At 56.8% G+C, this 26,451-nt stretch overlaps 2 protein-coding genes across 11 annotated transcripts in view; one reads left to right on the forward strand and one right to left on the reverse strand.

Moving 5' to 3' along the window:
* UBAP2L (ubiquitin associated protein 2 like) lies at nt 1-23,661 on the reverse strand. Of its 9 annotated transcripts, none has more exons than XM_085210005.1 (29): nt 23,512-23,661; nt 20,993-21,122; nt 20,529-20,606; nt 20,079-20,189; nt 17,340-17,508; nt 16,980-17,075; nt 16,318-16,363; nt 15,947-16,059; nt 15,453-15,470; nt 12,583-12,635; nt 11,674-11,759; nt 11,092-11,263; nt 10,564-10,765; nt 9,346-9,623; nt 8,993-9,165; nt 8,147-8,336; nt 7,650-7,704; nt 7,010-7,184; nt 6,561-6,633; nt 5,497-5,692; nt 5,313-5,401; nt 4,724-4,777; nt 4,099-4,180; nt 2,956-3,173; nt 2,762-2,867; nt 1,968-2,035; nt 1,492-1,689; nt 1,010-1,060; nt 1-636 (listed from the first exon to the last, which is right to left on the reverse strand). In XM_085210005.1, exons 2-29 carry the CDS (start codon nt 21,080-21,082, stop codon nt 541-543), a joined length of 3,336 nt encoding a protein of 1,111 aa, XP_085066131.1. In that variant the 5' UTR covers nt 21,083-21,122; nt 23,512-23,661; the 3' UTR covers nt 1-540. The 9 variants fall into 9 exon arrangements, with proteins under 9 accessions (XP_085066131.1, XP_085066127.1, XP_085066128.1 ...); XM_085210001.1 differs by having other exon boundaries at nt 15,411-15,470; XM_085210002.1 differs by having other exon boundaries at nt 1,010-1,045; nt 15,396-15,470.
* The window catches only part of LTAP1 (lipid transport auxiliary protein 1), a 4,922-nt gene continuing 2,129 nt past the window's right edge, over nt 23,659-26,451 (forward strand). The window contains exons 1-2 of one of the 2 annotated variants that reach the window (XM_085210025.1): nt 23,659-23,834; nt 26,162-26,263. In XM_085210025.1, the coding sequence (XP_085066151.1) occupies nt 23,766-23,834; nt 26,162-26,263 (171 nt within the window). In that variant the 5' untranslated portion in view covers nt 23,659-23,765. The remainder of the gene's footprint in view (nt 23,835-26,161; nt 26,264-26,451) is intronic. The other variant, XM_085210024.1, reaches the window with a different exon arrangement.

Here is a 26,451-nt window from a genome sequence, read left to right on the forward strand (position 1 = left end):
TTGGGGTTTTTGTTTTTATATACAAGACACATTTATCCATTAAATTTAGAACACGGTACAAAAAAAACACTTCAACTAATTCATCTTACAATGCTGTTCATATCAATTACTGCTCTTATTCCTAATATAAGGGGTTTGCTGTAGGCGGCGCGCAGCTTCCACTCCTTTGGGTCCGAGGGGCAGCGGGAGGAGCGGGGATGGGGGGGGGGGGGAAGGAGGGAGGGGGGGGGAAGGAGTACAAACCAAAAAAGGCCCCTACGGCAAACGGGTCAGAGTCTGAATGCAGAGAGAGAGAAGAAGGGGAGGGGAGAGAAAAAAAAAAAAATAAAAGAAAAAATACAAATTCTATATTACATACAACAGGAAAGGTGGCTGAAAACAGACAACGCGGAGCCGCCCGCCCTGCCCTGCCCGGGGCCGGCGCTGCCCTGGGGGTTTCTTCTCCTCCTCCTCCTCCCACATCAGTCGGCGTCGCTTCGTGGGGTTCTTGTCTTCGTGGGGTTCTTGTCGTAAGCAACTGGTGGGTGGGGGCCACCCTGCTCAGTTGGTGCCCCAGCTGTAGCTGTTGTAGGCAGACTTGTTGGCCTGGGATTTCTGGGGGATGGAGCTGCCTTGGCTGCGCTGCCCGGAGCCGCTCTGCGGGGAGGGGGGCAAGGAGCAGAGGAGGAGGGTTAGCAGGGGGAGCGGGCGCCGAGCTCGTCCCCGGGGTCCCATCCCAGCAGCTCTGCTGGGTGACACCGCTGTCCCCGTGGGGCTGCAGAGCGCGGTGCTGCACCGCCGGCCACCCCCAATCAGCACAGGGGGCAGCGGGGAGGGGGAGAGAGGGGGAAGGGGTTGAGCACGGAGTGTGTGTTGTCTGTGCGCGCGGCTGTGTGTGTGTGCACATCCTGACTGCGGGCCTGGCGGGGCCACGGGGAGAAGGAGGGGGCTACGTGAGCCTGGGGGGCCTTAGGGGCGGGGAGAGACCCCAGGGCAAGTGCAATGCATTATCATCAGAGAGGTTCATTACCTGATCTTCCTGCTGGCGTTGGCAGCACAGTATCATCTGCAAATATGGAAGCTGTTGCAGTACCAGGATATGTAAAAATAAAGGGACAAACTATGACAATAGAAATCCACGGTTAGACCTGCAAGCTACGGCGGGGTCGTGGCTGTGGAGAGGAGTTCTGCCGGCCTGCGGAGCCGCCACTCCGAGGACCGGGAGGTCAGGATGGACCAGGCGTGTGTCTGCGTGCAGGGGCACTACCCGACCGTACCTGGTACAGCCCGGCTGCAAGGGGCTGTGCCGAGTACCCCCCAGCGGAGCGCACCCCGGGCCTTCCTCACCTCGTCCTCATCGGCCCTGTGTGTATGTGCATGTGCGTGTCACCGCGTGTGTCCGCTGCGGGGCGTGAGGGAGGGAGGGAGAGGGGGGGGCCGGGGGGAGCCAGAGCCCTAGAGATGCCCCATTGAGGGGTACGGAGACCCCCGGGGGTCTTGGGGGGGGCTTACCTGCCCGTCCTGCTGCAGGTGGTGGTGGAGGATCTGCGAATGGGGCTGCTGATGCGGGGTGAGGATGTGCATGAAGGGGGTCGGGGGGTACGCGGCTGCCGTCGCGGGGTTGATGGGGCCGCCGCTGCCCAGCGCTGAAGGCAGGTTGAAGGAGGCTGCCGGGGTTCCAGTGTGAAATCCCTGCTTCTCGAAGGATTGCTGAGGGGAGGTGAGCAGAGTGAGGGTGGAGCACCGGGCTGAAAAACCCCACGCCCCTTACCCACGCAAATCACAGCCCAGTGTCTGCCACAGAGCGATGCTCCAACCACCACCCTCCCCCCTTGGCTCAGAGTTGCTTTAAATTTGCGAAGGGCCACGTGTTTCCCTTCTCCCTGGCCAGCTGCTCCAAGGACAGACCAGACCCCTCCTCACGATGGAGGCCAAGTTCCCCATCCTGTTTCCCCAGCAAAGCAGCACACAGCCAGCACGGCACCCACCTGAGTTTTGGAGTAGACAGAGCCCGAGATGTCCGGCACGCCTGTGTTACTGGATGTCACAGATACACCTGGCAGAAGGAAACAGGAGTGTCAGGGCTCAACAGCACTGAGGGTCAAAGAGAGGCCTGGAAGTCAGGTGAGGTTTGGAGACACGACCCGAGGAGCTGCAGCGTGCTTGTACAAGCACAAATTCTCTTGCTGTGGATAACAGCAGCTTCTGGAAGCTTCCAGAAACAAATTTAGGGGCCTGGTGCCACCCAGAAAAGCCCAGAAAAGAGTAACTTGAAGAGCAGGAAGGCGATGAAATCAACCCCAGCAGGAAGGGCTGTGAGCTCCTCAGCCACAAAACAGGCAGGCGACCCGACTCGAGTACTGCTTTCTTTGTAAGTTACATCAGGCGACCTGCTGCAGAGCTGAGGTATCATAGCAAAGAGAAAAGGAGGTCCAAAGGGCTCCAATGCAGTGAAAAGAGGCACAGCTGGAATCTAAAGGCCATCATCAAGGCAGAACCAAAGCAGGCCCTTCACAACCAGCCCAACGCTGAGCAGTGAGACCCAAGGCACGCAGCAGGTTTGCTGCTACAGGTCTCCTCTTCTTTCCTCTCAACGCCACGCCAAGGAGCCAAACACGTTCCCATGAACAACCAACCAATACAGGCAATAAAGGAATAAATTCAGAGGTGAAGTGAGTGAAGGCCCCAGAGCCACGTGCACAGCCAGTGAGATGGCCAACAAGCTGTCAAAAAAAAGAAAACCAAGCCTGCTGAGGAGCAGGATGCCCTGCAGGTCTCTTACCAGCGCTGTATCCATGAGAGCCGTAGCCACTGGGCTGCTGGAAAGGGGTTGCTGATGCGTTGACGCTGACATTCACACCATGCTGCTTGGAAGAGGTAGGAGCAACCTAAGGAAAGGAGAGGGGCAGAGTGAGAAGAGGTTGCACTGCGCTGTTCCCTGAGCCAAACCCCACGCCCTGCCTCAAGGGAACTCACAGGGAACACGGCGGGCCCGTACTGGAAGGTGCTGGGGAGCCCTGGTACCCCTGTGTAGTACGGCAGACTGGTGTAACTGTAGCCAGGAGGCAGCGCTGGGTTCAGGAACGTCTGCTGCGTGGTGTGGTGGGTTTGGGTCTGGCTCTGCTGAGGCTGTGCCAAAGTCGTTGCAGGAGCAGGGGAGGAGGCGTCGCCTCGGCCGAATTTTGTTAAGTCACCTGCAGCAGAGAGGGAAGGAAGCTGAGGAACCAAATCCTGCACTCCAGCTCAGCCCACAGGCGATGCAGCATCGCCACCAGCACTGAACCAACCCCTGTGCAAAAGCAGAAGCAGCACAGTTGGAGCCCTCAGCCCCTGTGTGAAGTGACAGCTGCTCTGCCTACTGCTGCCCTTACACCGCTGCGGGACCGAGGAGCTGAGCTGCGTGCTGAGCACTGCCTGCACGAAGCCCACCACCAACTGCTGGGTGCTGCAGCAAGTCCTGGGCTCCCTCTGTGCATCCAGGTCACCCCCAAACACAGCCCCCAGTCACAGTAGCGGGGGGGTCCTGTCCTACACCCCACCCTACCAGCAAGCAGCTCCCGCCGAGGAGCAGAGCCAACCATCCTCCAGCTGAGGGTGTGTGAATGGCCCCTTTCTACAAGCAGAGCTCTCACCTCCCTCTCTCTTGCCTGGTGGCACTGACCCAAACGCTGCAGAGGTCCAGCAGCCCACAGGGAGCACTCGGAAGCATCGCTTCCTCTCCCCATCCCATGCTGGCAGTGGGGCCGAGGCTGTCCCCCCTCTGCTCCTCTTTGGGAGCACCTGCTTGGCTCTCCCGTGCAAACACTCTCCCCATTCAGAGCTCACACAGTAAGGCAGTGAATTTCTCAGCTCCGTCCCAGCTCAAAGGCAAGGCTGGGGTAGCCACAGACGTTAATTATCACCAATGTTAAGTTGGCAAATTATGCATGCAGCGGTGCTGAACTCTGAGCTTGGGATTTCAGCCCCAGCGTGCCGGGCCAAAGCACTTCTGCACAGAAGAGCTCCTGCTGAAGCAGGGGGGGAAAGCAGTGCTGGAAAAGGAGAGGATCCACCACACCAACGATTCCTTAAGCACACAGAAATTCAGAGCAACTGCTGCTCACTGCCCCGCTCCCCTACCAGAGTACGGATTGCTGCTCAGGCTGCCATCTCTTCCAGTCAGTGGGGTGGTGGGCGTGGGGAATGGGATGCTGTAATAATCCTGAAGGATAAAAGAGAAGTTTTATAAGCTCTGTTTGAAGATGCAAAGCAGCTGTGTTTTGAAAAGCAGGGATTCCAGGCACCACATGTGTCAGAGTACGGCAGTTCAATCAGTCACACTGAGGCTGACCTCAGCCTGCACATCCCCAGGTTTTTCTTGCATGCACCATCCCCCTCATCTGGCTACAGGAACAACCAGACAAGGTCTACTGGTGTGCAATTCCTGAACGGCCTGTGCTTTCCCCACCACAAGGGACAGCGTCCTACTTTCTAAATAAAAACCAGCCTCAAATGTTCAGTTACTGCCTCTTTCCAGGATCAGAGGCAAGCTCTACAACAGCTTCTCACTCTGCTGTTGGGCAGAACAGCTCTGCTTGCTGCAGCTCCTTAGCCCCACAGCCACCGATACAACAGCACAAACTACTGCTGTTAATTCCCAAAGGAATTAAAAAAAAAAAAAAAAAAGGAATCACACAAAGGAGTGATCCATTGCCCTCCTGCCAAAGAGGGGAGACCCTTCAGCTCCCAGGCCTTCAGCACTCACCAATGGGAATCTCGTCTGGAGCATTTGCAGGTCATCATATCCATACACCTGTGGCTAGAAAAAAGAGCAGGAGGTGACATTAGAGACACAGAGCAGATAAAGTCATTTATCTACTCGACACCCAACGCTCAGATAAAGCTGGAAGCAGAAGATCAGCCATTATCAAGGATGAGGCAGCCAGCGGTCACTGCTGCAAGGCTGGCACAGCCGAGAGCTTCTCTGAGCTGCTGGGAGGAAGAGAGCACCAGTGTCTGGCAGCACTGCTTCAGACTGCAGAGGCATCCAACAGTTCTCTTCCAGAAGCAACTGCAACACCCAAATCTTCACCTTCAGAAGAAAGCTGTGACACCACCCCAGACTTTGTGGCATTGCTTCCCTTGTTACGTTTGACATTCGTCACCCTACACTGACGACAGACTTCCATTAACCTCTGTCCAAAGGGCCGCTCCCTAAAAGCTGCGATGGAAAAACAGCAGCTCCAAACTCTTCAGTCCTGATGCTACCAGTTTCTGGTCATGCAGCGAACCAGGTTAAATCTCTCCCTGCCAGCTGGAGTCAGGAAGAACAGAGTGCAGGAGGTCCCACTCACCGGGTAGGCATGTAGCAATCCTGGAGCCATGATGTACGGGTTAGGCAACAACGGTGGGACTCCAGGAGGGAGGTTGGGAGGGGCTTTTCCTGCAAAAGGTAAAGAAAGGGAACGTCAAACAGCAGAGCCAAACAGCAGAAACTGTTCCTTTGAGCCTCCCTCCGTTCAGCATCGGGGGAAGCACCTGATGTCGTCGCCACGGAGCTGCGAGTGGAGGCCGTCACCGTGGAGTTGCTGCTGAGGCTGAGGCCCAGGCTGCTGACGCTGCTGAGGCTGGATGAAACGCTTATGACCGGTGGGGCAGCCGACACCGTGCTGGAGGAGGTGGAGAAAGTGCTAGCAGAAGAATGGAGGCTGGCTTCACTCTCCACACTCGTGTGCTGGGGAAGGAAAGGAAGAGTTACTGGACCAGGCTGACGTAAGCGGCTGCAGAAACGTTGCAGGATGCAGCTGATGCAAAGCACCGAGGAAAATATATTTCCTCACGATGAAAAAAAAAAAAAAAAAAGAGAAAAAATGCATTTTAAAATGTTGTTCAGTGTTTATTTACAAGTTATTCAGCCATATGCTGATTTTTCTTCTGGATTCCTAACGTAATTTTTAGTAGCATGAGATTTTATATCTCCACATAAATTACCGATGCTCAAGTGGTGTCAACACCAGATGGGGGAAACAATTAGGGGACGAAACAAAGGAACTGACCAGCTTAAGAAAAATGGAAGGCTTGATTACATAAAACACACATGCAAAAATGCATATACACACACACACACTGCACTGCTCTGCCTGCACACACACACACACAACTCCCAAGAGCCTGCAGTGAACCCGGCCGCTGCAGGCTACGAGGAAACCAAACCTGCTCTGCATCTGGCTTCAGGCCAGAGATCTGAGAGCAGCCAACCCAGAAGGCTTCCAAACTCAGGCAGCTGTGCCCCAACACGTGCCTGCTGGGAGCAGCAGGGCTGAACACCACGCTCGCAGCAGGGAGGTTTATTCTGCTGCAGAAGCCAACAGCACAGTGCTCAGCTGCAGGAGCTCCAGCAGCGTGTTTGAATGGTGCCTCTCCTCCATCAGCTGGGAGTTTGCTCTAGCACCTGGTTCCAGCTCTGGGGCATTTTTAAGAACTACTACAGGCTGGCGTGAAGCTGCTGTTATGTTTGATGTGGGCAGGGGGTCGACGGTCTCCAGCCAGAGGTGCACGGGTGGAAATAAAGGGGTGCAATGCCCCAGCAGACCCAGACTCACCAGAAGAGTTGAAGTTGATGTTCGCCCAGAGGATGTGGATGAGGACAGACTGTTCTGCTGGGTGGGTAACGTACTGCAGAAAGAGGAGAAGGGCTGTTAAACCAAGGTGCAAAAGCCTCTGCTGGCAGCACCAGGCCAGATCCCCTTCCCACCTGACTGCGTGAAGAAGTTCATCCCAGAGCAGATGCCAAGAAACCCACAAGGCCTGCACTGCCCTGAAGGAAAGGGCTTGCCTGCTTCCTGAGAGGAAGGAACTGCCAGAGCACAGCCCCTCCTCTCATCTGTCTGGATATCTACGTGTTTGTTGGGGCTGCAGCAATAGCCAAGCAGCTCCAGACGGACCCCCACCTCCACAGGGAAGCACCTTTGGATAGGACCGACCATCTCCACGCCTCTCCCCCTGCACGAGGGGCTTTTTGCCTACCAGATCTCAGTTTCCCTGGGCTCACCTGCTGAGCTGGGCGGCCGTGGTGCTGGGCAGCTCCTCGCTGTGGCTCAGGCTGCTCAGAGCTGTCGAATGCTGGCTGGCTGTGCTCAGCAGCGACGCCGCAGACACGCCGTCATTGAGAGGCGTCATGCTGGGAGCAGAAGGGGAATCAGACTTCACTGCGGGGCCGGTAGCACCTGTGAACATGGAGCTTTGGGTTAGAGGCAGCTTCCAGCAGCTCTCGGAGGGCAGTGTAGCAGTGAGGATCAGCCAGGGCTCATTTAGAGGAGCAGGGAGAGCTGGGGCTTCCCTCGCTGCTGCCAACCGTTTTCATGCTTGTGAGTATTGTGTTCTACATCTCACTTCGCCCCAAAACCACCACAGGGTCGCTGCAAAAGAGCTTCAAGCCCTACAAACGAGGCGCCTCTCACAGAGTAAATTATTGTGATCAGGGTGAAGATATTACGAGTGACTCACAAATGATTTTGTGGAACTATCAGCAGAAAGCTGAACATTTCAAGGTACGCAAATAGCACAAGTAGCAACAATTAGTCCAGCACAGAAAGGCCTTGCTATTAATTCCAGATGAAGCTGTTCACCCAAAGCAAATACAAAAGCAGTTTGAGTGGCTCAGGACACCCACAGCACTGCCAGACTCTTACCTTCAACAGCCTGCGTGCTTTGTAATGGCGTGGGTTGTACGGAACTGAAACCATTCTGAGGAAGAAAAGCAGAGTTAAGCACTGCAGCTGCTCATTCCCAGAGGCAATCCAGGGTCAATCCCTGCCCACCCTCCCTCCCTCAGCTGTGAAAGAGGCACACTACCAAAGTGGATGTTACCGAATCTTGTGCAGCATGCAAGAATCAAACGCAAGATCAAACTAAAGCCTCAGCCTGGACGTCACCCTGCAGCAGGGTTCATTCATGACATGAAATGTGGCCAGCAATCAACTCAACCCCCGTTAATCCCGCTGGCCCTGTCCCAGGTGAGCAACAAAGTGAGGGCTCTGGTACAGTCAGCAGGAGCTCAGCGTGGCCACGAGCCACGTGGTGAGCTGGAGTTGCACAGAACGCTTGCTTGAGCGCTCTGCTCCCCCTGAGGCAGCACTTCACACACACACTTACTCAGCACAAAGGGTGAGCGAAGCTGTCTTCCTACCTTGGCCTGGGTTAGGTCTTTCTGGGGCGAGGAGGAGATGGAATTTGGGTATCGCCTCGTCTGGGTGGATCTCTGTTCATACAGTGGTCCCTGAGCGCTGTTCTGGGAGGTAAATGTTGCTGTCTGTATTGTGCCGCTCTGGTAACCAGACTCCTGGCTTTGATTGGACGAAATTGTGGATGAAGATTCACTAGAAAGAACAAAAAACAAAAACAAAAAAAAGGTCGTTTTCCTCCTTACAGCCCTGCTGTAAAAGCTGCTGACACAAACTGCAGGTTCCTCCATTTCACATCTTCGGGGCAAAGAGCCCCAGGGACCACGGAGGGGGCACACAGAGCTGCCAAACAAACCAAGCACAGAAGCAAACCCAGAGAAGAGATGCTCCGAGCTGCAGCCCCACCCCACACTGCTCTGCTCTAAGTGCCACAGGCTGTCACCACTCAGGTCCCAGCACTCAAGGAGTGACCCAGCCCAAAAGAAAATAGGACTGGCATTCTATCCCTGTCTGCAGATACACAAACTGCCCTACGCCCCCATGCCAGGGGAGCACAGATCCTGCTTGCCAGGAGCAAGGAGCAGCTGCGCTGGGGATTCCATGCAGGATTCCCAGCAGAATTAACTGCAGCAGGAAACATTTGCTTTTTGTACAAGCACCAGAGGCTGATCAGTCACAGAGCTGCCCAGAACAGCCTGCTGGCAACTCGCGCTTTGCTGTTGCATACGTTGTCCCCCCTTTGCGACTACGGACAGAGTCAGAAAGGGTCTACTAGTATGCAGCATAGCTCCAAGCCTGCAGGTGAGCTCCCGAAGCTGGGATGCCCCCATTTCCCTCCCCGGGGTGCTCACCTAGCAGTGCTGGTGTACAGGCTGCTCTGAGGTTGGCTGACAGCAGCGCTCGTCGTGGGCGTCGATTCGTACTCGGCGAGAACAGGCTCTGAACCAAACTGTAATGCCCCAAACTGCAGGTTTAACCCTGAGATATCTGCTGAGCCAGGCATCTCCACCGCCAGGGCAGGAATCTGCAAGGCAAGGGGAGAACGGAGATGCTCAATCACTCCCCGAGAGCAGCACACAAAATGACATTAGCATCCCCCATCCAAAGCTCACATCCTCCCAGTTTCTCTTTGCCACCCTGGAAGGCTGAGCCCTCCCCCGTCACCCCAGAAACAAGCAATCGAACACCAGGAAGGGCTCTGCACCTTTGATGTTAACGATGCTTTTTTCTTTTGCTGTTTCAGCTTCTGCTGTGCAGGCTGGGGACTGGAGGACTGGTTGTCAGAGGAGCCCGGGGACATTTGGGGAACGGGGTTGGCTTTGCTGGGCAGCGGCGAAGACGGCGGTGCCGGCACGGTGGTGGAGGCTGTCACCACAGGCTGCTTCTCCTGCATGAACACCTCTATCATCGTGGAAGTGGACGTGAAGGCCTGCCTCTTGGCAAAGGGACTGTGCACAGAGGAGTCTGTTGGGTTCTTGAGATCTACCAGAGAGGAGAAAACACCAAATTAGGATTAATTTCTTTAGAAGTAAAGCACGGTCTGACGTTGAAAAATAGAAGCACTGCGCACGCTGCCTGCTGGGGCCTCCTAACATCAGGGAGCAGAGAATCCCTGCATCCCCACTCCCACCTCCATACTTTCACCAGCATCACACTGAGCTCTTTAAGCCCCTCCTTCCCTGAGTTCATTCCACCACCTCTGGGACAAAGCAAGTTCAGAAAGCAGAACTCCTCCATCCTCCTGCAGGGAGGCACTGCGTGCCTGCCTGGCACAGGTTTGGTGCTGCTTCCTTCCCCTCCCGTGCTCACTGCCTGCTCCTTCCCCCACGAGCAATGCTGCTGCCTGGGCTGCCCACCCCCAGCCCTGCACAACTGCAGTGTATCAATACACAACTCCTATTCTGCCTGCTGCTCTCCTCTGTGGCTCCTTGTCTGGAGAGACCAGGAGCTGCCAACACCGACTGCAGCCAGGACAGGCTCAATTTTTAATTCAGCTTAGATTTGAACCAGAGCCATTTCGCTACAGCAAGAAATAAAAGTGCACGGTGCTCAGCTGCAGCAGGGCTCAGCATCTCATCTAAGAAGCAGGAGCTTCTCTTAATCAGCCTTTACTCCTTCGTGCCAGCCCAGAGGTAGAGTTACTTCTTGGCATCCAATGGCCACCAGAATCACATTCCTTTGAAAGATGCATCAGATCAGCAGTGAGGTGGCACTGACAAGTGTTTGTATTCAGAACCTTTCAGTGCAGGTGCCTGCTGGCAGACCTCCTGTCACACAGCTCTACGCCCAGCACTAAAGGTGCCCGACATTTCTCCAGCTGAACTCAGCTCGGTTGTGAACCTGAGGGGCAAATGGTCAAACTGCTTTAAGATCTGATCCTCGCGCTGCTGCTCACAGAACTTTGCAGAGCTGCTTCCCTTACCGTACTGCACGAGGGATGAGGTCTGTGTGGCCGATCCCATGTCCCAGGTGGAGGCAGCAGTGCTGCTGCCTGGCTGGCTGTGCTGAGCTGCCAGCTGGGCCAGAGCCTGGGCCGTCTTGAACTGCTCCAGGAACTGTGAGCCCGTGGTGCTGCTGCCTTTGGCCTCCCCGACGTCTCCAAACCCTTTCCCCAGCATGCTCACCTGCAATCGCAGCATGGAAACAACAAAGTCAGCGCCTCCTCTGTCTGGGAATTTGGCTCAGGACAGGTGGGTCTCAACACCCTGCTGCTCCTCACCACCGGGGAGACTTCATCCCTGTCATCCCACTCCTCAAACTGTCCCATTTTCAAGCCCGACAAAGGCAAGAGGGCAGAAACGATCCCAAGCATTAAGCACTGGGATCTCTGCCTTTATCTCCAGCTGACCAGCAAGTCATCCCAGAGGACTGCAGCAAGGAGGTGCCAGGCTGCTATTTCCCACCTCCCCAAACACGCAGAACGTCCTGGAAGGCACTGCTGTCCCCTTACCATGCTGTGGTGAGAGAAGGAGTTCCCAGAGGCCGGCTGGGACATGGCACTCTGCTTGGAATTGCTGAACACCAGAGGCTGTGCCAAGGAAGGGGCCTGGGAGGACTCCAGGTTTGTTGACTCATTCTCCATGGAAGAGGGTGTCTTTCCTAGCAGCACTGCAAGGTCGATTCTGGATGAAGAAAGAAGAGAACCCACTGAGGTGAGCAGGAGCTCCCGTGTCGCTCGCTTTTACAACAGCAGGTCTACCTCCAACCCCACGATTCTCATTTCACACATCCAACAAATCTGCAGGACTTTACACAGCCGACATCAGCAGCCTCAAAGGGACAAAGCCTGGCAGCATCCTATCTACATTCACAGAACCCACACTTCAAACACTGGGGAAAAAAAAAACCCAAAATCTGAAGAACCAGTGAAGAACCAAGCCAGAACATGGGCCCAAAACCTCCTTACTCAACCTCTACGTTTCAGTCTGCGTTAACTAATTCAGAGCTGCTTTCTATCTAGCTGGCAGGGCTTTGGTTGGGGTGGGACTCGTGTGCCTCTTATGCATGTCATGGTATTGCCTTGAGCCATCACCTCTGCCCAGCTGTGATTGTCACGTTCTCTGTAGGCAGAGGCACTGAAGACACGTTGGATGCAGTGAAGATCTTTGTCTCAGACAGCTGAAAGAGAAGAGAGGGAAAAAGAATCCCGAGTCAGACCAGCACGTCAGGACTGCACAAGAAGCACACAGGTGTTGGAGACAAACAGCCACAAACAACTCAAGGAATTGAGCGTCTGATCCCCTCCAACATTTGGCTCCCATCAGAATCAGCCCTCGCGTTATTTGTTGTTTCTCCAGCCAGGAAGAAATCCTTCTGCACGTTTCCTGCAGTTCACAAACCCATCAGAACTGCTGGGGTCTTCTGTGCTTTGCAGTGAGGGTGCACAGCATTGATTTGGAAATGCCACCACGCAGGTGGGTGCAAACACTGCTGGAAGAGCCAAAGGAAAAAAGCTTTGGACTTTGGTTTGCCTTCCAGCAATCATTTGGGTGATGGGACCAGAGAGCAAAGGATCTCTTCGCATTGTGGAAGAGAAGATAATGCTTGTCAAAAGCAAACAAAAGGAAAGATTAATGAGGCTCTGGGCTCAGCCACAGGTGCCACCTGAACTGAGGTGAGGAGGTGCCAGCAGACAAACTGCACGAGTTCAGAAACAATCGCAGCAGTGAGGAACTGCTGAGAGATCACACAGGCCGAAGGCAAAAAGGCTCTGAAGCCTCTCCTCCAGCAGAGACCTGATGGAACACAGAAGCTGCCCGAGTTTTGCATCTCAGATGCAGCAACATTTACTCATTCATCACAGCTCCCGGCGCTGGGAGCCCACCCTGGGCTCTGCCTGCAGCTTGCAGAGAAGCAATCCGTGCTGCTCCTCTCGCTGTGCACAGACAGGGCAGCACCTGCCAGCACACAGGCGTGCAGGGGAGGGTTGGAGGGTACCTACATCTTCATTCCAGTCCTCAGTGCCCCACTCCTCCGTCGCAGCCCTCCATGCACCTAAGGGGGAACAAAAGGCAGACAAGTCAGACGTACAGCAAAGCTCTTCCAAGAGCCAGGGAAGCACCGGGGGGGCTTGGCAAGCAGCTGAGAGGACTTTATTTGCCAACCAGAAGTCAAAGCAGCCGATCCCAACCCCAGGCTTAGGGGCAGGTTCCCATACGGTGAGGCTAAGCGGAACCAAAGGGACCCTGAGCCAGCGGGGAGGGCAGCGCACACAGCCCAGCACCCAGTGGGACAAGGAGCTCAGCAAGGAAGCCCCTCTGCCCCTTCTCCTGACCCCCTCCTGCAGCAGCACCCACGAGCAGCTGCGATCCCAGCAGCTCTGACAGAGCTCCTCCAGGTAAGGTTTCCCACCAGGCTTTGGTCTCCCACAGCACAGAGCAACAGAACCGTTCCGGGGCTCAGCTTGCTTTCCTTCCCCCACAAAGAGCTGAAGCCTCGTTGCACCAAAACGTTTGTTTAAGGAAAGGAAAACGTGCCAATTTCAGAGAAATGGCCAAAGGCAGCAGCTTAAAGCATCAAAGAGTAAAGCACAAGATTTCAGACACGATCCATTACAGCAGCATCTGCAAGAGAGCAAGATTCACAGAAGGGAAAAGCTTTGCCCGGCTGTATCTCCTGCGTGTTCAGTCCCTCTCACCCACCACAAGTTAAGCTCCATACGCTGAATTTTACATGGGGGATCCCAAACCCATCAGGCAACTCAGAATTTGGAATGAGGAGAGTGGGAGCACTTTCCATCACCCACAAATCCTGTGCCAAACCACCCAGGGCAGCGCCAGCAGGGGAGAGCACAGCACCAGAGTGGGGTACCTGGAGGCACTCAAGGACAGAGCTGCCATCAGCCCCTTCAGCTGAGAGGCCCTGCTGGCACACCAACAGCACGTGGGATTTGGGATTTTGGGGAGAGAATGGTTTTCCCATTCACATTTCAGTCACGGGGCCAAAACAACCGCTTATCTACCGGCGGGGAGTTCAGAGCTCCAAATCAGCACTGAAGTGATGCAAGAAACCTTCCTGGATTGATTTTAAGTTGGATTTAGAGATACAGATGTGGACAGAACACAGCTCCTTTGGCTGCTGGGAGCCTCGGGGCACACAGCCCATTCCTCCCCACACTGAGGCAGCAGGAGGGGCTGACAGCAATCAGCAGAGGACGCAGAGGGGTGTTGGGGAGCTGAGCTTTGTGCTGCTCACACCCAGATCATCAGTTTCCCAATGCAGCAAGCAGTGCAGCACAGGGCTCTGCTTTTTGCTCACTTTGGGGGGAAATAAGAGAAAAAGCAAAGCAGCAAGGAGTTCAGAAAGAAATTCAGCCCCGCCCAGAAGGCCTTCAAGGAGCAGCTGCCCTCCTTAAGCTCAAGGCAGGAAAAGGAGAGGAAAAATCAATATTGGTTTGCAAATATCAGTGTTATCTTTTGGGGTTTTTTAGGCAAAACTCCACCGTCCTGTCTTGCAGCACAGGGGGTTTAAGTAGTTTAGCAGAGATGATATGCCCCAATGCAAAGCAGCTGCTTGGTGCACTCACGGGTTTGCAGCAAGAACTGCTGGAAAACAAGAGATCCCACTGTGAGCTCAAGGCTTTTCCCAAAGAGAAGATCTCCTCTTCTAAGCTGGGAGGTGAGCAGCCCAGACCCCACCTGCAGCCACCCCAAAGGGTTGGAGGTCTGAGCCCCAACTGCCCCACACCTCAAAGCAGCGTAAATGCAGACAAAGGCACGAGAGTGGCACAGCCAGCAGCCACTGCTGGTGGCAGTTAATCGTTAACCTGGAGGTGCTTCAGAACAACAGAAGCACTCCGAGCCCCAGCACTTCCCTTTCCTCTCATAACTTCCAGGAGCAAAGCAGCAAATCCCCCAAAGGGCTGGGAGCTCAGGAATGGCTGCAGCACTGCTGGGAGCATCTGCTTTGCCACCCACACCAGCAGGACCGGTGTCTGAGGAGCTGGACAAACACCCCATGCGTTTGGGGCCTTCTTCTGGCCACACAACAGCCTTCATAAGGCAAAGTGGAACAGCCCACGGGTCTCTCTTGCCTTCACAAGGCATGAAATAAAGCGGGACAGGACTGACCTGACTTGGAGGCATTCAAAGCCAGGCTGGATGTGGCTCTGGGCAGCCTGGTTGATGGTTGGCGACCCTGCACATAGCAGGGAGGGTGGAAAAAAAAGATGAGCATTGTGATTCTTTTCAACCCAGGCCATTCTATGACTCTATGACCAGGCACTGAGCAGCACCCTGCTCACCCCAAAGCACACACCACCCGCAGGGCAGCTCTGCTCAGAAGAAAAGCAGCATGGCAGAGCAGTGTGCCAAAGCAGCCCCCAAACACCGCTCACCAGGGGCCAGCTGTAAGCAGAGGCGAAGCGCTGAGGCAGCTGAGCAGAGCTAAGCAGCATTCTGAACCCGTGCAAAACGCAGCAGGGAGACTGCTGCAGAGATGTGGGAGCAGCACAGGATCACAAAGCGCTGGGGCTGAGCTGCCCAGTGCTCCTGGAGGGCTCTGTCACAGCGCTGGGGACGCAGCACTGCTGTGGGTGCTGAGAGCAGCACCTGAGCTCCATGAACCCGCGAGGAAAGGGTTAAACCTCTCCCGGTTTACATTTGAGGTGTCAGCATTAGTAAAAGCACGGTCAGAACAAGCGTCAAAACTCGTTAAAGTGAACAAATTAAGAGAGGAGAACGACATATCCACAGATATTTCAAGTCGGTTGGAAAAAGAGCTATAAAGTAAAGGGATCCGGGGCAGTCGGTGCACCTGGATGTATCGTACCAGGAGCAGTGTCAAATTTTCGGGGATAATTTGAGCCCTCACCCCCAATGAAATCAAGTCCTGAAACAAAAGAAAAGAAAAGAAAAAAGACAACCAGTGAAATTTTGACTCTGGTGACGCCACCTCGCTGCCCCCACATCTGTGGATACCGTTAAGGAGACACCCGAGGGCATCACAACAAAACCTGGCGGTGCTCCGTGCCAAAGCGTCACCCCACAGCAGCCTGTGTGTGAGAAATGGCTGCAGAAGGGGAACGCCCCCAAAAAACCAACAGTGACACAACCCCTGAGCTCAGAGCAATGTTCTCAGGGGGGTGAGCAGATGGAGGACCTGCATGTTTGTTAAAAAAAAAAAGGCTTTTCCTGAGGACGCAAACGCGAGGTGAGAGCTCCCAGGTCTCTGATGGCACATCCAGCTCTGAGTTTCCACTGTTACCTTAACAGCTGGCTTTAGGTGGCCTTTGTAATTAGAACTACAAGCTGAAGGTTTCTCTCACAGCAAAGACAACGCACACAGGATGAGCGTGGCCCACTTACTCGTGCCATCGTCCGGCTCGAAGCTGCCCGTGTTGTTCCACGTGTTGGTGTTGCTATTCCCATAGCTCTCATCCGTGCTGGTTGGCTCAGCGTAGTCAGCTGGGTTGAAAGTTCTGTCAGAAAGGAATAGGAGAGATTTCAATCTCTTTTCCTGCCCAACTGATTTAATTCCCACTCTAACACGGCTAAGAGACTGCCAGAAGACAGCTCTGCCTCACAGAGTGAGGCTTCAGCTGCATCAGCCCTTCCAAATTCCAGCGTGATGCAACTTTTACTTCACTCGTGTGAAAAACGATACAAGGCTGAGGCAAGGGGCAGCATTCATGCACAAAGGTGTGATTTTTGCTGTGGTTTATAGCAGTGAAACTTACCCCATGCCTTGGGCAGAGAATCTTCCCCCCCGCCTTCCAGAGCCACCTGTAAGACACACACAGTGCTGCATCACAGGGAAAAGAAACATCCCAGCCATATGGAGTTCTGATGCCCAGAATATGAAAGCACTGAGGATCCCCCTGAGCTGATGGGTTTCCAGCAGTGTCTCTGCATGTACATGAATGACCTCAGCTGGCTGGCAGAGCCATCAGCCATAAGTGATGCCAGGCTTGGATGAAGTTTCCAGCTGGCAAAAGCTGGAAAACTGAACCTCAGGTTCTCATTTCTGCAGCGTGCATCCTCAGCAGCAACTCCTGAGCCACGCAGATTTTGCAGGAGAATGAATTTCTGCTGCTTAGCACTTAAAAACCAAGCCAAGGTTTGCGTGGTGCTCAGAGACACACGGGCAGGGATGGTGAGGATCCAAACCCTCCTGCTGACAAGCAGCCTCCCCGCCTGCAGACAGGCACCTCTGCGCAGGAAAGCCACACTCAGCTCAGCTGGGACGTGAGAATTCCTCACTGCTCCTAACACACTTAGAACACTGAGTTTAAGTGTCAGATTGGAAAAACCAAGCTCTAATTTAGCAGTTTGACAGCCTTCCTCTTAAGAGAGGCCCGGACTTCACCGCTCCACCCCATGCCTACAGCCCTGCGCGTACCTCGGCCCCGGCCACGTCCCCGTCTCCCTCTCTCCGTGCCTCTTCCAGAAGAGCCTCCACTCTTCCCACCATCCAGCCCGTTCTCCTGGCCCCGAACTGAAAGACAGAACAACATAAAGACCACATTAAGACCACCAGACCAGACCTCGAGAGCTGAACGTGGTGGCTGTGCGGGGGACCGAGCGCTCCGTGGCCTCTTAAGCAAGAGCATCGCCCAAGGATGCATCTCACACAGGGCAGCACCACCAGGCTGCCACAGGAGAGTGAATTCCCCCCCCCAGCTGCGTTCCCCCAGCACAGAGGGGAGCAGAGTGCTCGGCACACCGAGATGTGATGGTGGAAGGAAGGGTGGCTGCATACATTCTCTGCCACGGCTGGCACCCCGGCCCCGCCGCGGCGGTCCTCCACGTCGCCTGCTGAAATCCCGATCTCTCTCTCGGTTCTCTTTGCTCTCCTCACTGGGTTCTGTCTGTCCGCTGTCCTTCTGTCCCGAGACGCCTTTCTTCTTCCCGACCATCTCCCAGGAATGCTGGAGGTTTGCAAAAACGGGAAGCAGTTAACCCGAGTCTCAAAACAACCAAGCTAACTTTCCAGAGCGCTCTGCAGTCAGTGTTTCAGGGCGGATTGCTCTCTCAAAACCCAAAACCTCTCCCTGACCACAGGATGAGAAGATCAGAATTTATCCATAGGTGAGTTCAACTCACAGAACGGCCTGGGTTGCAAAGGACCACGATGGCCATCAGTTCCAACCCCTGCTGTGTGCAGGTCACCAACCAGCAGCCCAGGCTGCCCAGAGAACCACAGGGTGCCATAAGACCCTATAGGGTGCCTTAGGGACCCACAGGGTGCAATAAGAATTCATAGGGTGCCATAAGACCCACAGTGTGCCTTAGGGACCCACAGGGTGCCATAAGGATCAATAGGGTGCCACAGGGACCCACGGAGTCATGGACCCATGGAATCATTGACTCATAGAATGGCCTGGGTTGCAAAGGACCACGATGACCATCAGTTCCAACCCCTGCTGTGTGCAGGTCACCAACCAGCAGTCCAGGCTGCCCTGAGAACCCACAGGGTGCCATAAGACCCTATAGGGTGCCGTAGGGACCCACAGGGTGCCATTAAGACCCATAGAATAACTGACCCATAGAATGGCCTGGGTTGAAAAGGATCACAATGCTCATCTCATTCCAACCCGGTGCTGTGTGCAGGTGACCAACCAGCAGCCCAAGGTGCCCTGAAAACCCATAAGGTGCTGTAGGGACCCACAGGGTGCCTTAGGGACCCACGGAATCATAGCCTCATAGACTCATTGACTCACAGAACAGCCTGGGTTGCAAAGGACCACGATGGCCATCAGTTCCAACCCCTGCTGTGTGCAGGTCACCAACCAGCAGCCCAGGCTGCCATAAGGACCCACAGGGTGTCATAAGATCCTATAGGGTGCCTTAGGGACCCACAGGGTGCCATAAGACCCTATAGGGTGCCTTAGGGACCACAGGGTGCCATAGGGATCCATAGGGTCCCACAGGGATCCATGGGGCACCATAGGGACCCATAGAATCATTGACTCATAGAATCATAGGCTCACAGAACGGCCTGGGTTGCAAAGGACCATGATGCCCATCAGTTCCAACCTGTGCTGTGTGCAGGTCACCAACCAGCAGCCCAGGCTGCCCAGAGAACCCACAGGGTGCCATAGGGACCCACAGGGCACCATAAGGACCCATGGAATCATTGATTCATAGAATCATAGGCTCATAGAACGGCCTGGGTTGCAAAGGACCACGATGCCCATCAGTTCCAACCCCTGCTGTGTGCAGGTCACCAACCAGCAGCCCAGGCTGCCCAGAGCCACATCCAGCCTGGCCTCGAATGCCTGCAGGGATGGGGATCCACAGCCTCCTTGGGCAACCTGTTCCACTGCCTCCCCACCCTCTGGGTGAAAAAACCTCACCCCGAGCTCTGCTGTACAAAGCACATCTCCACCCCACTGCCCACGTGAACTTACTTCACAACAGCCTGCAATGAGCTCGTGTTCTTAAATTGATGCTGCACGCTGTTAGATTAATTAAAAATAGTCACAGGTTGTTGACAAACATCTGAAAATGTAACTGGTGGAGAAGCAAAGAGCTGCTTTGGGATGGCAGCACGCAGGGGCAGGGATAAAAATCCTTGGAAGCACAACGTGTCTCCAAACCAAAGGGCTTCTGGTGCCCCACTGTTATCTGTGGCTCAGATAAGTCAGAAATGTGTTCTTCCAGTGGTGTCATTTTCAGCCCAGTCTAACTCAGGGGAAGAACACAACAGCTCCTGCATTGTTTGGGATAGGGGACACAGATTTACGAGCTCAGGAGGTGAGCTGCCTCCATCAGCACGAGAGCATTGAAGTCTTTAACAGGTTTGTCCCTTATCAGGAAATCCCTTATCAGCACCACACCAGCTGAACCCAGACCAGAAGCAGCTCCCAGACCCCAGCACAGCACGTTCGTCTCATCCCTCCTTCTAAAAGGGTTTTCCAACAGCAGTTTTGCTCAGTGTTCAATGGGAAAGGCTCTCTGAAGGCAAAGCAAGAACCTTCCTGTGTGCTACAGCAAACCCAGCAGGAGCAAAGCACCCAGCAAGGAGAGGCAGCTGTGCTAAGACAGAATGCAGCACTGCCCAATGCATCCACCTGTGCTCACGGCTCAGAAAGAGGGAGGGCAAAAGGGGGTAAAATGTGTGACATCGTGAAGCAACAGCACCTGTATGAGGGGCAGCAGCCAAGCCCGACTCAACAGAAAAAAATACCAGCACACAAATGGGGAGGAGACCCCCGAAATGGTGACTGCTGGGCCAGAGACACAACTCCCCATTGAGAAGGAGCAGGGAGCGAAGCATTGGTGGTTTTCTGCCCTCCATCCTGTTGGCCGTGCTCACACCTTCTGCAGCCCTACAGCGCAGCATCGAGAAGCCAGGAGGTAACCACACTTCCCAAACTACTGCTGCAACTCGTGACTCCTCCTGGTTCTTGTTACGGAGACTTTACGGTATGTTTCATCTCCAAATCTGCGGTGACGCTGAATTTGGCCTCACCACATTCACGGCACCCAACCCTACCGTGTCCGGATTGCCCTCCAGCAGCACATTGATGGCTCTGTTAACGTCCCCATTGCAGTCGTGCAGAGCAATCACACACTCGTCCTGGTTCTTCCCTGTGATGTCAATCAGCTGTAGAGAAGAGAACACCAAAGTCAGCGCGTTCCATGCCCGCAAAGCACCGACATCCACGTGGATAGAGGCAAGCATGTCGAATCCCAAACCAGAAATCCCACGTAGAAATGCCAGGGCTTCCCAGCTTAGTGGTGCCCCCAAACAAGCAGCAAATCCCCAGCAATGAAGGTTTCTGAGTCACCGAGTCCCATCACAGCGTAGCCTATGAGCTCCTTGGCTTGGGATGCTGCTGCTCCTCCTGCTCTGGGGCTGCAGTCAGCGGGCCCAGGACAGCAGCACAGGGCACAAGCAGTGCAGCACATCCCCTCTGCCATCCTCCTCCCCTCTCACACTCACTTGTTTCACCTTCTCCTCAAAGTCAGCGTCGTTGTGGTCCGAAATCATCTGTGCAAGTCGAATCTGTTCCGCAGTGGCCTAAAGAGATGGGGCACCAAAAGAGAGCACGGTTAGCATGGAGCACATCAGCTCGGCTCCCAGAGGCCACGCCGCTTCCAGAAGGAGCAGATGCTACGAAAACAGGTACAAAATGGGGCTTTGGGAAGAGGAAGGCTCCGGAAAGCAAAGCAGGCAAAGGGAAGCGAGGGAGGGAGAGCAAGAAGGAGCACCACCAGGTGTCCCACGCCACCTCACCGCCACCAGAACACGGAGACAAACTGCAGGCAGCTCTGGGCTGGTTGTGAAAAGCCAACGGGAGCCGATGGGCTGGAAGCACACAGGGTGCAGCAGCGCCATGGGACAGCCCAGCTCCCGTGCCAGGGCTCCACCTGCACCCAGCTGGTTGCCAAGGACGCTGCCCTTACCTGCGGCCGCTGCTTGTGCTGTGTCTGGCTCTGTGTCTGTGTCTGCTCCCAGCTCCCCCGGGCTCGGTTAGTGCCCACCGATGTCATCATTTACAGTATATACAAATAACAGTATTTACAAGGTAGAAGTCTGCGGTGGGGCAGGGGGGAGAAGAGAGAACAGGCTGTTAGAAACTGGAAACGCACGGCGGCACCGACACGGAGTGAGAAACACCAGCACAGACCCACATCCACCACCCCACGCTGCATCCCGGAGGGAAATACCCCCCAACAAGGGCTGACCTGGCTCAGAACCACCCCACGGAGCACACAATGCTTCACAAAGCCCTACGGAGCAGAGAGGGACATCCCAGAACCTCCAAAAGCTCCCAACTGCTCCTCTCCTTTTGTGCCTTCAGGCCACAGGGGAGCAGCGCCCTCCAGTTACAGGTGCTGCTCTCTTTAATTCATCACCCACGTAGAAACAACTGCATTTTTTTTCCTTATTTCAACTACCCTGCAGGCCTTGGAACGTTAAGTTTTCTCCCATCAAGTATTCTAGATTTAAAAGCTACCAAAAAATGGAAAGAACTCGATGCCAACGTGGGACAACAGTTGTGGAAGCGCTGGAGCTCAGGCCACGGAAGAACCTCAGCGAGGACCAGCAACCTGATGGGGGGAAGATTCCAACACCAACAGCCAGAGCAGCGGCAGCAGGGGGTGGCAGCGCCCCGCTGGGGGGGCTGCCCACAAAAAGAGACCCTCAGCAGCTGTAAAGTTCACTTTTTGGGGCTACTGACACCTCAAGGCAACGTAAGGAGAGTTCTGTGCTTATAGAGCTCCGGGTTCACCACGCTGTGCAGAACCACAATTTGGGGGCACTGCACGGCAGCCACGCTGCACTCCCTCCCAGCTGGGCTCATTTCCACTCCCCAACACTTCATCTCTTCCCATCCTAAGATCTCACACGCGACCAAGTCGTCGTATCAGACCGACCCAGCGGCACTGCAGCCCCGGGGAAGCGACGCCGTGCGTTCGCAGTAACTTAACCTGCAGCTCCAATGGGCCCTGGCAGCGCTCTGCCCCCAAGCTTTGGGCAGGAGTTGGGCAGAATTTGGCCGCTGCCACGCTCTGCTCAGCCCCGCTGCGTTTTGGGGACCATTCAATCATTCTTTACATGCAAAAAAAAAAAAAAAAACCACCAAAGAAGTCATTCTAACAGAAGCACCGTCCCGCAGAAACCGGCAGGTGAGCTCGGCTCCAACTCCACTCCTCCACCTGGAACTTCAGCGCAGCTCAGGGCCAACGTTTCAATGCAAACATTCCCTATCCCAGCACCCAAACCATCCCCACGCGTGTAACGATGCGCTTCACAACGGGTTCAGGGTGGATTTATCAAACCTTCCATCTCCTTTTGTTTTGCTTTAAGAAGGAAAACAAAACCACACATGTGCAGCTGCAATAAAAACGGGCGACGGCGGCCAAACAAAGCAAACTCCCCAGCAAAGCCCAGAGAAACGGCGCTCAAATGGGAAACTTTCAAGACAAGGGGATGGGATCGAAGGGCTGCAGCTCCGGGTTACGGGATCCTGCATTAAAGGGGCTGCAATGCATCGCTTTCCCCATCAAACCGCGTCCCACAGAGCCGAGCCCCGGGCTGCACGGAGCCTCTAAAAACAGAGGTGATACAGAGACAGAGCGCAACGGTTCACTTTATTGGGAATTCAGAGGGGTTACAACGCAGAACGGGGCTCTGTGCTCACGGCCGCTGCTCCCGGGTGATGCAAGGCGAGCCCCCAGCACGCCCCAGCCTCAGTTTCCCTTATCTGCTAGGGCAGAAAAGCGGCACTTCCACACCCCTCCTGCAAAGCTCTGCTAGCACGGCAAAAAGGCTCCAAAGGTCCAAAGGAAAAACAGGGCGAACGCCCGGGGAAATCTCCCTACGGCGGCGAGCACCGCAGCTCGGATCCGCGGAGCGACCCCCGCGTGCGTGCGGAACCCCGCGGCCGGACGGGGAAGCCCGCAGCGCTCGGCCCCGGGCTCAGCCCGCGCTCGCACGGCGGGGCGGCGCCTCCCGGCCCTTTGTGCTCCCCGGCCCCGGGGGATCCGCCCGGTCCCGGCCTCGGAGGGACCCGCGGCGCACAATGGGGGCGGCCCCGCGGGGAGGGCCGGGCCCGTGCCCCTCCGCCTCCCCCCGGCAGCGCGGCGCCAGGCCGGGCCGCTTCCGCCCTCATGGCCGCGGCCGCCATTCCCCGCCCGACGCGGCCGCCCCCGCCCGCCCGCCCGCCCGCCCTCCCTCACCTGCGGCGGCCGCGCGCTACGCCAGCCCGAGGCCGGGCCCGGCCCACTAGGCCGCACGGCGCCCGGCGGGGAGCGGGGCCCGGCGGGCAGCGAGGGGCCGCCGCGGAACGGCGAGGCCGGGCCGGGAAGAGCGGGGCCGAGCGGAGCGCGGAGGGAGGGAGAGGAATAAAGGCGGCGGGGCGGGGTCGACGGGGCCGCGCGGAAGGAGCGGAGCCGCCGCCGCCGCGCACCAACTTTACCTGAGTCTCCACCACACTGACACTGCCCAGCGGCGCCCGCCCCCATCACGTGACGCGGGAGGGGGCGGGGCCGGGCCGGCTTCGCTCCCACGTGACGCGGCACGCGAGGGTGACGCGGCACGCGTGGAGTCACGTGGGGGAGGGCGATCGGCTCGGTTTCCTTCTCGCCCGGCGTCGCGCTTCCGTGTCACGTGGTGGGGGCGCGGGGCGGCTTCGGAGGGCGCCATGTTGTGCGGCCCCGCGGCGGGCCGGGGATGGCGGGGGCCGGCAGCAACTGGCTGTCCGGGGTTAACGTGGTGCTGGTGATGGCCTACGGCAGCCTGGTGAGCGACGGGGGGGCGGGACGGGAGAGACGGGGGGGGCGGATGGGCGTGGGGCTGGGCCCGGCCGGTGCGCGGGGGGGGCTGCGGGGCCGGGTCGGGGTGCGGGGCCCGGTTGGGTCGGGCCTGGGGGGGCCGCAGGGCTCCCGGTGGGCGCGGTGTCCGCGCGGTGCCCCGTTGGGGTCTGGGGTCCTCGTGGGGCCGGGCTGGGCTGTCCGTGGGGCCGCGTCAGCCCCGGTGCGGCTGTAGGGCGAGGGGAGGATTGGAGGAGAGACTCGAGGAGCGCTTGTGGGGCGGATCCGGGGGGGGTTTGAGGTGTGTGCTGGAGCTGCGGGGGTCTGGGGGGGTGTGGGTGAGAGGGGAGGCCGTGGGGTGGGGGGCTGGAGGATGGCGGTGGGGTGGGGGTTTGGGTTTGGGTGGAGGTTTGGGGGGCGTCCCATGGAGTGGGGTTTGGGTGAGGGGCTCTGTGGGGTGAGGTCAGAGGAAAGGCCATGGGGTGGGGGTTTGGGTGGAGGTTTGGGGGGGGTCACATGAGGTGGGGTTTGGGGAAACGCTATGGGGTGAGGGTGTGGGGGGGGGGGGGAGTCCCATGAGGTGGAGTTTGGAGGACAGCAATGGGGTGGGGGTTTGGGTGGGGTTTGGGGGAAGGCTATGGGATGGGGGTTTGGGTGGGGGGCCCTATGGGATGAGGGTTTGCGGGGCCTCGTGTTGTGAGAGTTAGAGGGAAGGCCATGGGGTGGGCGGTTTGGGGGGTCCGTGTGGGGTGGGGATTGGGGGTACAGCCATGGGGTGGGGATTTGGGGTACAGCCATGGGGTGGAGGTTTGGGTGGAGGTTTGTGGGTGTCCCATGGGGTGGGGTTTGGGGGAAGGCCATGGATTGGGGGATCAGGGGGAGGGGGGACGTGGAGTGGGAGTTTGGGGGGATCCCGTGGGATGAGGGTTTAGGGGGTGTCCCATGGGGTGGGGCTTGGGGAAGGCCATAGGATGGGGTTTTGGGTGGGGGGCTCTATGGGATGAGGGTCTGAGGGGGCCTCGCGTTGTGAGAGTTAGAGGGAAGGCCATGGGGTGGGGTTTGGAGGATGGCAATGAGGTGGGGGTTTGGGTGGAGGTTTGGAGGCGTCCCATGGGGTGGATTTTGGGGGGAAGGTCATGGGATGGGTGTTTGGGGGGTCCCTATGGGGTGAGTGTTTGGGGTACAGCCACGGGGTGGGGGTTTAGGTGGAGGTTTGTGGGTGTCCCATGGGCTGAGGGTTTGGGGGAGTCCTGTGGGGTGGGGGCTTGGGGGGTGGGGTGAGGGTTTAGGAGGGATCCGTGGGGTGAGGGTTTGGGATGGGGTCCCATGGGGTGGGGTTTGGGGGAAGGCCATGGGGTGGGATTTGAGGAGTCTGGTGGGGTGTAGGTGGGGGCTCCCATGGGGTGAGGTTTGGGGGAAGGTCATGGGATGGGTGTTTGGGGGGTCCCTATGGGGTGAGCGTTTGGGGTACAGCCACAGGGTGGGGGTTTGGGTGGAGGTTTGTGGGTGTCCCATGGGGTGGGGTTTGGGGGAAGGCCATGGGCTGAGGGTTTGGGGGAGTCCTGTGGGGTGGGGGCTTGGGGGGTGTGGTGAGGGTTTAGGAGGGATCCGTGGGGTGAGGGTTTGGGGGGGGGGGTCCCGTGGGGTGGGGTTTGGAGGAAGGCCATAGGGTGGGATTTGAGGAGTCTGGTGGGGTGTAGGCGGGGGCTCCCATGGGGTGAGGTTTGGGGGAAGGTCATGGAATGGGTGCTTGGGGGGTCCCTATGGGGTGAGCGTTTGGGGTACAGCCACGGGGTGGGGGTTTGGGTGGAGGTTTGTGGGTGTCCCGTGGGGTGGGGTTTGGGGGAAGGCTATGGGCTGAGGGTTTGGGGGAGTCCTGTGGGGTGGGGGTTTGGGGGGTGTGGTGAGGGTTTAGGAGGGATCCGTGGGGTAAGGATTTGGGGGGGGGGGGGTCCCGTGGGGTGGGATTTGGAGGAAAACCATGGGGTGGGATTTGAGGAGTCTGGTGGGGTGTAGGCGGGGGCTCCCATGGGGTGAGGTTTGGGGAAGGTCATGGAATGGGTGCTTGGGGGGTCCCTATGGGGTGAGCGTTTGGGGTACAGCCACGGGGTGGGGGTTTGGGTGGAGGTTTGTGGGTGTCCCGTGGGGTGGGATTTGGGGGAAAGCCATGGGGTGGGATTTGAGGAGTCTGGTGGGGTGTAGGCGGCGGCTCCCATGGGGTGGGGGTTGGGGGGACGCCCTGTGGGGTGAGCTTTGGGGGGGGTCCCATGGGCGCAGCTCTGTGTGCTGAGCGCCATCCCTGCTTTGCTCCCCCAGGTCTTCGTGCTGCTGTTCATCTTTGTGAAACGGCAGATCATGCGCTTCGCCATGAAGTCCCGGCGCGGCCCACACGTCCCTGTCGGGCAGCACGCGCCCAAGGTCGGTTCCTGCGGGTTCTGCATCCAGATGGGGCACGGCTGGGAGCTGCCGCCCTGGCGTGGGGACAAACGGCCGCAGAAGGAACGGGTTCCCTCTGCTTCACGCCGGGCCTGGGCTGCGCTCGTCCCTGTGATCCTGCCAAGCAGGGGAGCGCTCTGAATTTTCCTCTTGGTTTTTTTTTTGCTCTG

This window comes from Meleagris gallopavo, chromosome 27, assembly GCF_905368555.1.
Source record: "Meleagris gallopavo chromosome 27, MGAL_WU_HG_1.1, whole genome shotgun sequence".
NCBI classification, from domain to species: Eukaryota; Metazoa; Chordata; class Aves; order Galliformes; family Phasianidae; genus Meleagris; species Meleagris gallopavo.